A 12,445-nucleotide genomic window follows, 5' to 3' on the forward strand; every position below is an offset into this window, starting at 1 on the left:
ACAAAGCCCTGGCTGGGATGATTTAGTTGGGGATTGGTCCTGCTTTGAGCAGCGGGTTGGACTAGAGGAGCTCCTGAGGTCCCTTCCAACCCTGATATTCTATTATTCTATTCAATGAAACCGAGAGCCACATCCTTGAGTCCAGCCAAGCTATGTTTGATTCAGGGCCTGAGGGGGTGAACAAGGTGGTTTAAAGTCAATTTTCACTCCCCCATTTTCCCAGATGCCCACTTAGGGCAGCTTTCCAGACTTGTGCTGCTCCCACAATGCAAAGAGGATGGACTAGAGGCCAAGGATCTGGACCTTTCTTTACAACATTACTTCTTTTAATTATCAAGACCTCTTTCTAGATGACTTCAATACCATACTTCTTTTTGCCACACGTCTCCCCTTGTTTTCTCTCTGCAGTGGGACTAAGGACCTTCTCCCACACTGTCACTTCCATTGAGAACAAACTCCCTGCCTCTTGGTGTCTAGTTGGTTCCTTGATTCTTTGAAAACTCCATTTTATGATGCAACTCTTTCCCCAGTCTATGACTTTTAGATCTCCGTCTCATAAAAACCAATCTAACCTTGCTCCCTGCGCCTCCAAATTGTCTCAATGTTCAGTAATGCTTACTGAAATGTGGTCACTGTGTCATTCTTCACTCCCACCCTGTCTTATCTACAAGTGTTATCTCTAAATATATTGTAGCTTACATATCTTGCATCTTCATGGGATATCTTGGCTGTAACTTTGCTGTGAAATGCAATGAGACACCTTAGTATAAATGCTATGTAGCAATAAATCATGCCTCTGATATTTTCTGCAGTTACTCTGCTTAGACACTTGAGGGTAGTCTTTGCATTTCATTCCAGCTATATTACTTTTAAAATAAGAATTCTCCTCTATGAGAACTATACAGATTCCACCAGGGTAAGATACAGTTACATGTCTAAGTTTCTAAGTCCTGTGGGAAGAGCGTGTTTTGACTAGACAGCATGTGGCTAATGCTGCAGTGAGAGAGGCTCTGCTAAGTTACAACAAATGCTGAATAAAGTGTTGTCACTGCACAGTACATGAAAATTCCCTAGGTAATGGTTTTCACATTCCTCCTGAAATATTTTATTTGCTAACTGGTTGTTTATCAATCTTCTCCATAGTAACAAGAGCAGTGGAGGTGGCATATAAATGGGCTGAGTGACATTAAGTCTGCATGTAAATATAGGACAGATTGCAATACGTCTGTAGAGAAGATCTGACAGGCTAAAACATGTACTGTGAAATCTTTCTTGGTGTCAGTGGAGAAAGTGCTTCTTAGTGTTGCACAAAGTCAAGAGTGTCCCAGTTTTAAACATTTCCTGCATGCTCTGATGTTATATAAAATCTGAGTCATTTTAATCTTTGTACTTTGTAGCCGAGTATTAATTTTACAAGGTATGTTTGCCTTTGTGCATTTTTCAAGGGAGGTTTGAAGCTATTTGAAGCTGTAATAAATAAGCAAAGAGGGGAAAGATGGTTTTATGGCAAAAATACAGGACTGGGAGTCAGGAGATCTGGATTCTGTTTCCATCTCTGCCACTGACTTTCAGTGTAACTTTGGGCAACTCACTTTATCTCGCTCTGTGCCTCGGTTTCCCAATCTGTAAAACTGAAATAATACTTGCCTCACAGGAAGTATTGGGGGGTTTAAGTCCAATTATGTTTGTGAAGCTCTTCCTCAGATGGAAGGTGCTATTGAAGTACAAGATATTTTATGTGAATGTATCTGAGAGACGTAGGCACAGAGAACAGCTCCAGGAAAATAAAGAGGTAGGTAGACAAACCTTAGGATTACTCAGGAAAGGCTCTTGTGGGAGGTGCCTTCCGAGGCTGGGCACTTCTGCCCCGCTCCTGTTGAAGCCCAGTGCCACAGCAGGTGCCTCCTGCAGGGCTGAAGCCCCAAGACCCCCTCTCCCCACTGGGCAGAAGCTCCTAACTCTTCCACGCTGCTGTGTGGCTGAAACCTCGAGCTTCCCCCACTCAGTGAATGGGAGGAGGGGGGAACCTAGGGGACTCCACGAGCCACACTTTAACTATAAAAGAGCCACATGCAGCTTGCGAGCCACAGTTTGACCACCCCTGGCTTAAGCTATCCCTTGTCAGTTGTGGAAGGGACGCAGTGGGAGTTACCATTGCATGGATTAACAAAAAACTATCAACCCTCCAAAACAAAAGCCTTTGTAGTCTTAAAATGAAAGTCTAGTGGCTACACAGTTTAATACAACACACTTGGGACGCCAGATTCATGGTGCTTGCAATAATCCCTCTTCCTCTTGACAACTGGGCATTGTTAGCAATAGAATTAACAGGATATCTGATCTGCATGTGCCTCATAGGGAGATTAGATCTGAAAATTTGCCACAAATAAAGGGCCTAATCCTGTAATCCTTACATGAGTTATCTCACTGATATTAACTGACTGTTCACTTGAACAAGGGCTATAGCATTGGGTCCAGAACAAGATCCACTAGGGTGACCAGATGTCCCGATTTTATAGGTACAGTCCCGATATTGGGGGCTTTCTCTTTTATAGTCACCTATTACTCCTCACCCCTCCATCCTGATTTTTTACACATGCTATCTGGTCACCCTAAGTTACACTGGGGAAATGAATGCACTGGAAACTTCAGCTAATATGATCAATTGTTATGAAAGATACTACTGCATGTAATATATACCAAATCTTCCAATTTACTCAGAGTGTCTCTGATTGCAAAATACTCATCTTGTATGCATCCTCTAAACTTAACCCACTGCCATTAACTTCAATGATCGTGTTGTTTTTTTTAATGAGAGGATGTATATAATGGTCAGAGGGGACTATTTGGGACTTGGAACTCTGAAGTTCTGTTATTTACTCTGTGTCTAATTCAGTACACCTACCCTGAGTAGGTTATTTTGCCTTGCTCTGTGCCTCAGTTTCCCAAACTTTAAACTGAGGAAGATTAATACATACCTATATCAGAGGGGTACTGTTATTTTTGAGTCTCTTAAAAGTTAAGATTCTAACTAAATGTTGCTGTACGAGGTTATCCAAAAGTGTATGTTATTAATGTATACGTTGTTATGGGCCCATTATGAGTTTCTGATTCTGTGGTTATTTTGCAACAAGAAAAATTGTTTAGGTACATGGTACATCAGAGTGTCCAGTGAAGTAACCCCATGGGAACTAAAAGAGCTTTAGAATCTTAATATACACAGCTTTCAAATGAGATCATAAATATGAGCGTATCTAGATTTGGAGCCAATGCAAGCAGCCTAGATTTTTGCCTGCCAAATGTCATTTTTGGCTTCATCTGCTTTCCATATATTCAAAGAATTGTACCACATGGAACCCTTTAAACAATAAGGAGGAAATAACATAATTTTTCAATTGCTCTTGAAAAAGATTTTAACTACATAAAATATTATAGGGTTCTCTAAAAAGTTACAGTTGCAAGTAATATAATTGCTCAACACTGAATTCCTAACATTTTTGCCAGAAAGAGTTGATGATTTGGGAATTTTAACCAATCCCTGCTTGGGAAAGACAACCTTAGACCAATCTATATTCCCAGATAACATTTTGTGTAGAAGAGAGAGTTAAGGCCCAATCCTGCAAACACTCACATATGTTACTGAGATGACTAAATTTTTGCAGGATTCAGTCCTCATGTTTTAAATAGACCATTAATTTACCACATTATTAGAACATTGTAGTTATTGAGGAAACAAATGTTTGAAAGTCAGGTAATTCTGAATTATGGTTAAAAAAATGAAATTTGAAAGGTAAAATATTGACTAGTTCAGATCTAAGATCTAAAGTCTAGAAATATTCAGTAAAGATACTAGCACCAATTTCTGTGCTGTTCCTTTCCTCGGTCTCTCATGTCCTCTCCTTCTGGACATGAGAGAACTCCATTGACTGCTACTTGACAGAATTTAAGCTGCTGAGTGCCTTCTTTGAATGCTCCCTTTGGCTTCATTTCGAGTTGAGGATGTGTAGCTCCTCCTCCGTGATGCCTTGTCCCCTATATGTTCAGGTCATAAGTCTTTTCTTTGTTTCTTATGTGTAAAGATAAAACATGACAGCGTCTCTTCTATTTGTGGTTAGTCCAGTGAAAGAGATTATCACCTGGATCTTCACAAGTTACACATGAAATCATCTGGGATGCATGAGATGACACTCTTTGGATTTGTTCATCTGGGCATTCTCAAGGAAGGACCTCAACTCTGGAATTTTCTTCCCCCTTGGTGCAACAGAATCCAAGTTTGTTGACTCTGCAGGCAGATTGCAAAATCTGTTTTGTAATTCAGCCTTTCTCTGAGATGGGATGAACTAAACTATGGGTGTTCCTTATCAAAGGCGCAGGAACTGTCATTGATTCTATGTTTTTACAGTGCCTAGCATAATAGAATCCAATTTGATTGTGCCTTATAGGCACTACGACTTTAAAAATGTTAAATGATAATAAGTACTGGCTTTGGGAGCTCTTTTTGATGTGAGTTTTCATGCTATGTGTAAGCTAGATTCTCAGCTGGCATAAATCAGCCTATCTGCATTGAAATCAGTGAAGCTACATTAATTTAAACTAGTTAGGGACTTCACCTTGTATGTCTGGATGACTACTCTAATTTGCGTTTTGAAATGTCATTCTGTTTTGCGCACCCAGCACATCTATGATGGGTGCCCTGTACCTATCAAAGAATAAAGAAATAAAAATATTAAAAAATTATTCTGCTTTTTATTGATGCTTTTTTTTATAGAGCCAAAAGAAAATCCCACTTCTCTGTCTTAGAGCTTGTCTACTTTGGAAATGCGACAGTGGCACAGTTGCAGCACTGCAGTATAGACACTATCTACATGTAGATATAATCCACCCCCCCCCCCCCCCGCCCCAAAAGGTGATAGCTAGGTTGATGGAAGAATTCTTCCATCAACCTAGCACTGTCTACACTGACAGTTAGGTCGGCTTAACTGCATTGCTCAGGGGTGTAGATTTTTCACACCCCTGAAAGACATAGCTGTGTGAATGACTTTTCTAAACTCCTTTCCTTCCTTCCTTCCAATCTGAGCCTCACCTGTAGACATCCACAGGGATTACACACTTCGGTTTAGCTTAGCTAGTCACTGGATCTCACTATTGTTTCACCAAGAGCTACAAACTAATACTTTTGGTTAGTTCAAATTTCAGGCTGGGAGGGTCTGAGGTGTTAGCCTCATCTCTAATCTGTACTAATTTACAGAGTTTACTTTTTCAAGTCAACCATGTCTTCATTTATCCTGTGTTTACTGCATGTTCTATGGATGCTGAAATATCAGTGTTAGGCTCTGAAGCTAAACAGGTTTGTCAAAACTGCAGTTTCTGCCATGAAAATCTGCCAGACAGTGATTAATTGTGTGGGAACCTTCATCTTGTCTTCTTGAGTGGTGGAAATAGTCAGTGACCTCCTGCAGCAATCTGATTGGTTCATTAATATTGGTAGTATTGTCTAGAACTAAAAGTGTAGGATTGGGCCTCAGAACTCAAGCTCTACTGCTGGTTCTGCCACTGAATCACTCTGGGCCTGTTTTCATGTCTTCAGCCTGCTATTAATATTTACCTACCTCACAGAGCTCTTGTAAGACTTAGCCGATTCATATTTGTAAAACCCTTTGAGATCTTCAGTGCAACAGAACTGCAAATTATCATAATTAAATGGGACATTTGGGAAGGAACTGGGGGAGTGATCCGATTGTTCTAAATTCCAAGACATTGCTATTATATACTGTGTAAATCTTTACGTCTGACAGGTCCTATTACCCTCCAAAAGCAGACAACAAAGCTCAGGTATGAAACTTACTTATAAAGTTAGTCAAGCTCTGGATAGGAGAACAGGAAAAACAAAGTTTCAACCCTTCCTCTTCTCCCAGCTACAGTATTAAACCCTTTAATATATAAGCACTGTTCTTGAGCTTTGATGTAGATTTTTGGAATGTCATAAGACCCCACTAGGTGTTTTGATGATCTGAATGGTTGGAGGGAGTTTACACTCATCCCTTATTAAGCACCTGCAGATAAATAAGGATACAAGCTGGAGATCATCTGAATTTCTGTTTGCAGCAGAAATTCGAGTGATTCCTTAAGAGTCTGAGCCTACACTAATTAAGTCAATGGGAATTATGCAATTTTTGGGTGCCTACCTTGAGATATGTGAGACCAAATTTTAAAGTGCTCAGCACCCACAATCAGGTCCAGATTTTTCAAAAGAACTCAGTGCTCACTGTGTCAAATATTTGTAAAATCTGACCTTTTATTTAGGTGCCTAGACAACAGCTGAGCAATTTTGAAAATATGGTTCTATTTGTGCAGGTTGCATTTTCCTGTCTTCAATAAGGTAAGGTGAAAGGAGCTCATATCAAATGGGAAAGGAAGGGCAGAAAGAAGCATTCTGAGACAAAACTTGCTGTGGGAAGAAAGAGTTGCTAAAGGTGAGGAAGGAGTAGGTTGCCAAAGGGATGGGTGGTTTCAGTAGGTATATTTTCACATCTGTTTGTGAAGCTGGATTAGTGGCCAGTGAACATATATGTGGAATAATCCACTCTAGGCAGTGAATAGTATAAAATATGTTAATGTGCAGATGCAGAAAAGAAATGAAGTAATATAGTCCCAATCCATGTCCTCTGAGCACCAGACCTTGTGACATACTATAGAATAGGTTAGTTTGTTCTGTTTGATCACAATAGTTTTTTAAAATAACTTACTAGCATTTAGAATATGTTTTTCTTCTTTTCCTCTACATATTTTTCGTGGTTTCCATAATTTGCTGAATACAGTATGCTGCACTATTCACCTTCATCTGCAGTTCAGGACCTTCATGTGGTTTCCCCCTCTCTGTCTTCCCCGTGTCCCACCTATGTGGGTGTTTCTCCACTTTTTGGGATTTTGAAATTCAGTTAAATTTTCAATCACTTTATTGGCAGGATGTGGCTTGCCAAAGTCGATGCATCAAGTATTTAGGCCAAATTCAGCCTGGGTGTAATTGACAGGACTGCAATGAAGTCTTAACGTATTAGTAAAGGCAATTCTTTTGGCAGAACTCTTTTGAGTTGTGCCCACTTATGCTAGCAGTAATTTGGCCCTGGGTGTCTAGGACAAGTTTTAAAGGAGTAACAGAGATTTATATAGTGACTCCATTTTGGATTTCAAATAAATCCCAGACACTTGATTCTCTAGTGATACCAGAACTAATAGGTCCAATTTTATATTAGTACATGTTAGAATGTTTGGGTTTATTTTAATTTAGTTGCTTGACAGAGTGAGAAACCTCCATAACAAATGAATGACAAAGGCAAAAGCTAGTGGAAATGTAGCAGGTGAAGTACAAGGCACAGGATCAGGCCATCGGTCTATCAAATGCTGTAGTATCCTTGAGGTAACCCAACACCTGAACCGTCAGGAGAATGGTGCCAAGAACAACCATGAACGCATGTGGCCAAGGGTAGGATGCTGTGGCACGGACTCACTGGAGGGGCTTCCTCACCTGAGGCCCATCAAGTGAGGCCACAGACCAGGAGCCGGGATCCCAGAATATTACTGATGGTCACAGAATTAGGCAAGGGCCCCACAGCCTGATGGTCTCAGCTCCACTCCAGGGGCTGCCTCATCTCCCCTTCCTGCGTCCGTTCTTCCCCAGGCTCCCTTCCTCCACTTGATCCGGGGGGAGGGGGTAGGTATCCCCTCTTCTCCCTCCCCTCTAGCTGCCGCTCGGCCTCGGCCCACCGCCCCGGCCCAGCCCCGCGCGGGTCCCGTGCTCCCCCGGGCCAGCCCCTGGCGCCTGCGCGCCGCTCCGCCCGCCCCCTGCCCGCTGTCAGGATGAGGCGGAGGAGGCGGAGGCCCAGCCCGGCAGCTCTCGTCTTTCGCAGTGGCTCCTGGCGTAGCGGTTTCAGCCGCAGCACCGCTGCCTGAGGGGAGCGGGGGACGCCGGCGGAGCCATGGCCCAGCCCGAGGCTGCGCCGCACGCAGACGGTAAAGGAACCTCTCGGCCGGCCGCGCTCCCGAGGCGGGGCGGGCGAGGCCTGCGGAGCCCCGGGCTCGGCTGGGGAGCCGCACCGGCCAAGGGGGCGCGGAGAATGGGGGTAGGGACCGAGCAGCGGGAGCGCGTGTCAGGGCTCGAGTGACAAGCCCTAGGGAGATGCTAGTGCGGGGAGGGAGCATTTCCCGGGATAGGGGGGTGACAGGCCTTAGGGAGAAGCTAGTGCAGGGGAAGGGGGTGACAGGCTAGTGCGGGGGATGGGTGGCATTTCCCGGAATGGGGGGGTGACAGACCCTAGGGAGATGCTAGTGCGGGATGGTGGCGGATTTCCCGGGATGGGGGAGTGACAAGCCCTGGGGAGATGCTAGTGTGTATGTGTTTGGGGGGGGGCATTTCCTGGGATGGGGGGTGACAGGCCCGAGGGAGATGCTAGTGCAGGGGAGAGGAGAGGGTGACAGGCTAGTGCAGGGAGGGCATTTCCCTGGGATGGGGGGTGACAGGTCCTAGGGAGATGCTAGTGAGGGGAGGGGGGCATTTCCCTGTGGTGTCAGAGGCAACAGGGGCCTGAGAGAGCTGGTTGAGAGGGGAGAACATTTACCTGGGGGAGGAGAGTGTGACAAGCTGTGCATGGCGATATTTATTCTGAGAGTAAGGCAGGGCTGTGTATGGAGGATGTTTATTCTGATGAAGAGGTGAGCTACTCTCGCCTGCGTATTTGTGCATGAAGTAAGAGTAATAGACCTTTCAGGGTGATGCTTATCAAGGGAAAGGGATGATGTACCTGAACATGGGGGTAGGAGGTGCCAGGTCTTGCAGGGAGATGCTTACTTTGTGAATGGGGAGACGCTTACCAGGGCAAGAGTGTATAGGGGAAGTGACAGCACACCGCATGATGACGCTTGTCCAGCAAAGGGTTGTTTACCAATCAGGAACTCCTGCCTAGATAATCACAGACCCTGCAGGATGATGCTTATTCTGTGTGGGGCATTTATGTTGGCAGGGGGATGGTGTATGTGTTAATGACCAACTCCATAGGAACATAAGAACGACCATACTGGGTCAGGCCAATGGTCATCCTAGCCCAGTATGTTGTCTCTGATGGTGGCCTATGCCAGGTGCTTCAGTGGATGTGAACAGAATGGCAGTTTTGAGTGATGCATCCCATGTCATCCAGTCCCAGCTTCTGGAAGTTGGAAGTTTAAGAGCACCCAGATGATGAGGTTGCATCACTGACCACCTTGGCTAATAACTATTGATAAGGCGTATTCTCCATGAACTGGTCAACTATTTTTTTGAACCCAGTTAAACTCTTGGCCTTCCCAACATCCCATTGCAATGAGTTCCACAGGTTGACACTGCTGTGTGAAGAACTACTTCTTTATGTTTATTTTAAACCTGCTGCCTATTAGTTTCCATTGAGTGATTCCTAGTTCTTGTGTTATATGGAGGGGCAAAGGTGGGAAGCAGGTTACTTGGGTAGGCATTTCCGCGTGGGGAATGATACTTACTGCAGGATGATACTTACTGCAGGGAGACAGGGCAGTATTTACCTGGACATGGGAACAGGAAGAATTGCCTGGAGAATTGAGAATTTGTGATAGACTTTGTCTGGAAATTTACATGGAGTGGGTTGTGTGTCTGGTTTGGGAGGGGGAGTGACAGACATGTCAGGGAAATACTTGGAGGTAGTACTGTCTTTCTGTGCAGGAAAAGCGTGGAGTGGGATGGGAGAGATCCTGTATGGAGATGGCTGTCTTGAGGTTGGTTATCAGTTTAACTAGACAGGAGGGTTATGGGGGAGGAATAAAAGACTGTGTGGACATTGTTCTGAAGGATGGATATTTGGTGGGATTTATGGGACCTGGATGGACAGATACCATAGGGAGCCACTTATCTTGGCAGCAGGGCACTTAACCTGTGCAAGGATTTTCACAGAAGAGAGTAACTACCAGTTTATGGTGGTGTGTATCTAGGGGATTATATTTTACTGGGGGTGGGTGTGGGTGTCTGCTTATGCAAGAAGGATCTTATCCTGCGGGAAGGGGTGGGTCAGTTTACCTGGTCAATGTTTAATTAATGTGGCAGACTCTGGAGGAAGATATGTGTATAGAGATGAGGGTATTCACATTTTCCCCCTCTTCAAGGTGAAGGGCGTACTTGAGGATTTTTGTCCTTGTGAGAGGTGGGTGTGTGTGTTTACCTATTCAGGTGGAGTTATGTGGCAAGATTATTTTATCTGTTCTTGAGTTGTGTGGGGTGAGCTACATTTTCTGCAGTCAAGTTGCTGTCCTAGGAGTGCTTGTGAAAATGGGTAGATATGAGGAATGTGAGAATGTTAGTGTGTAAATAATCAAGAAAAACAGTTTATGTTGAAACCTGCATTATTGGGCACTTTCAAAATCTGGTAAATAATAACAGTAATTGTGTGTGTGTGTGTGTAAAATGATATATAAAATTAATGGTGATTTTTTTTAAGTGGTTGAAGACTAGGGATATTTCCAGTTAGAGGTGGCTGTTAGTATGGGTTTCACTGTCTATTCTCTGGGGTTGAACAGCAGCAGTGTTTCTCTTAAGTCTTTCCTTTTATTATAAGATCTACCAACTCATTGTTATGATTGCTGTTTTTGCTTTTTCAGAGTGGCCTCTTGGGGGTGTTCAGCAGACCCATGCACTGTGCAAATGCTTGCTGCATCTGTATGGGGAAAGGTGGTGGTGTGTCAGTCACTGTACCTACTGTTGTGTTGCTTCTGAGCAATATTAATCTGTGGTGACAGTAAAGGTGTATGAAGCTTTGGTGATTTGATAATTTGATCAGTGCTCACTCTTATGAGATGCAAACTTGTCTCCTCTGTTTTTCTCCAGCTGCTGAAAGATGAGGACAGGTAAAAACTAAGCACTTGTTAGAAAAAGCTGTGGCTAGATGGATAGATCCTAGAAGTGATTGCTTTGTGTACTGTAGTAGTCAGAGCTGGAAAACAGGCTTGCTCTGCCTCTTCATTCTTCAGGAACAGAAGGATCATTCCCTATATTTTGTCCACTCTGATTGCTGTGCTGTTGGTCTCAACAACTTGCCTGTTTTATTTTTAAATAGTCCACTGAAAGATGAGTCACGTACAACTTCTCCATTATTTTTGAACATGAGGAAAAATGTTGGAGGAAGAAATTATTTAGTATTTTATTCAGTTACATTGAATGTGGTGTTTGGAAGGACTGTCAAACTTTATTGGTCTAAGATAGCTTAATGCTTTGGTGTATGTGACAGTACAGGAGAAGTGTTGTTGGTTTTTTTTGTTTTTTTTTTGTTTTCTTCAGGGAAAATTCCCACCTTTTGATCCTTAGTAATATTCTTTGCAAGCAGCTGTTTTACATCTTTTGCACATACAAAAGAAAGACACTCATGTTGTGGCATTCAGAAAAGTCTAAAGACTCTCTTGGAAACTGCATTTTAAAAACCGTATTTAGGGGCAACATATGAGTAGTTTGTTTATCCCACAATATTCTCTAAACTCATAAAGAAACATATCCAAGAAGAAAAGTTGAATAGCTAGAAGAAAAGAATAAATAAAAAACGAGTGGATGTCAAATCTGTGCTCTTTGTAATTTATCTTGGCAGAGAAGTTGAATTACCTCTTTATTAGCCTGCATAAAAGAATTAAAATTTCCATGTGATAGCAATCACAGAAAGGCTAAATTGGCTGCCAGTGTTCCTTTGTGCAGTGTGCTGTCAGCTGAGTCTTTAGTTAATAATTTGAACCTGCTCTACAGGTAGGTTTGTGCTTTTCTTGGTCAAGGTATTGTGAAGTATTAATGAATGTCTGTACTGCTGTATAGATTGTTGAACCGTGTGACAGGAATGATAATAAATCAATGCCTTGTTGGTTTATTTGTTTGAGCATCCAGCCCTCATTTTGACTTCATTCAGTGGTGGATGCTGATCGCCTCTGAAAAGCAGGCTACCAGTCACTAAATAAAAATTTCAGAAATAGCTTTTTTTCTGTTTGAGTACTTAGGCTCTAACAATATTCATGTCTGTAAGATGCTTTGAAGAAAGTATTGTTATATAGAATATGGATACATAGGAGTCCTCTTTAAGACTGCTTAGAGACTCAGACTCATAGGTCAGAAGGGACCAATATGATCATCTAGTCTGACCTCCTGCACAAAGCAGGCCACAGAACCCTACCCATCTACATCTGTAAAAACCCCTAACCTATGTCTAAGTTAATGAAGTCTTCAAATTGTGGTTTGAAGACCTCAAGCTGCAGAGAGTCCACCAGCAAGAGACCCATGCCCCACGCTGCAGAGGAAAGTGAAAAACCTCCAGGGCCTCTGCCAATCTGCCTGGAGGAAAATTCCTTCCCGACCCCAAATATGGCGATCAGCTAAACCCTGAGCATGTGGGCAAGACTCACCAGCCAGCACTCAGGA

The 12,445-nt window shown here is 43.1% G+C and overlaps 1 protein-coding gene and 1 long non-coding RNA gene across 4 annotated transcripts in view; both read left to right on the plus strand.

Annotated features, from left to right (window-relative positions):
- The window catches only part of LOC142047974 (uncharacterized), an 11,267-nt gene extending 6,630 nt beyond the window's left edge, over nucleotides 1-4,637 (plus strand). The window contains exon 3 of the long non-coding RNA XR_012657316.1: nucleotides 4,116-4,637. This is a non-coding gene — a long non-coding RNA (uncharacterized LOC142047974). The remainder of the gene's footprint in view (nucleotides 1-4,115) is intronic.
- Nucleotides 4,638-7,823: 3,186 nt separating this feature from the next.
- RABEP1 (rabaptin, RAB GTPase binding effector protein 1) overlaps nucleotides 7,824-12,445 on the plus strand; it is a 72,665-nt gene continuing 68,043 nt past the window's right edge. Inside the window, exon 1 of one of the 3 annotated variants that reach the window (XM_032786990.2) lies at nucleotides 7,824-8,010. In XM_032786990.2, the coding sequence (XP_032642881.1) occupies nucleotides 7,977-8,010 (34 nt within the window). In that variant the 5' untranslated portion in view covers nucleotides 7,824-7,976. The remainder of the gene's footprint in view (nucleotides 8,011-12,445) is intronic. The other 2 variants (XM_032786989.2, XM_032786991.2) reach the window with 2 other exon arrangements.

The sequence above is a fragment of the Chelonoidis abingdonii genome, chromosome 20 (assembly GCF_003597395.2).
Source record: "Chelonoidis abingdonii isolate Lonesome George chromosome 20, CheloAbing_2.0, whole genome shotgun sequence".
NCBI classification, from domain to species: Eukaryota; Metazoa; Chordata; order Testudines; family Testudinidae; genus Chelonoidis; species Chelonoidis abingdonii.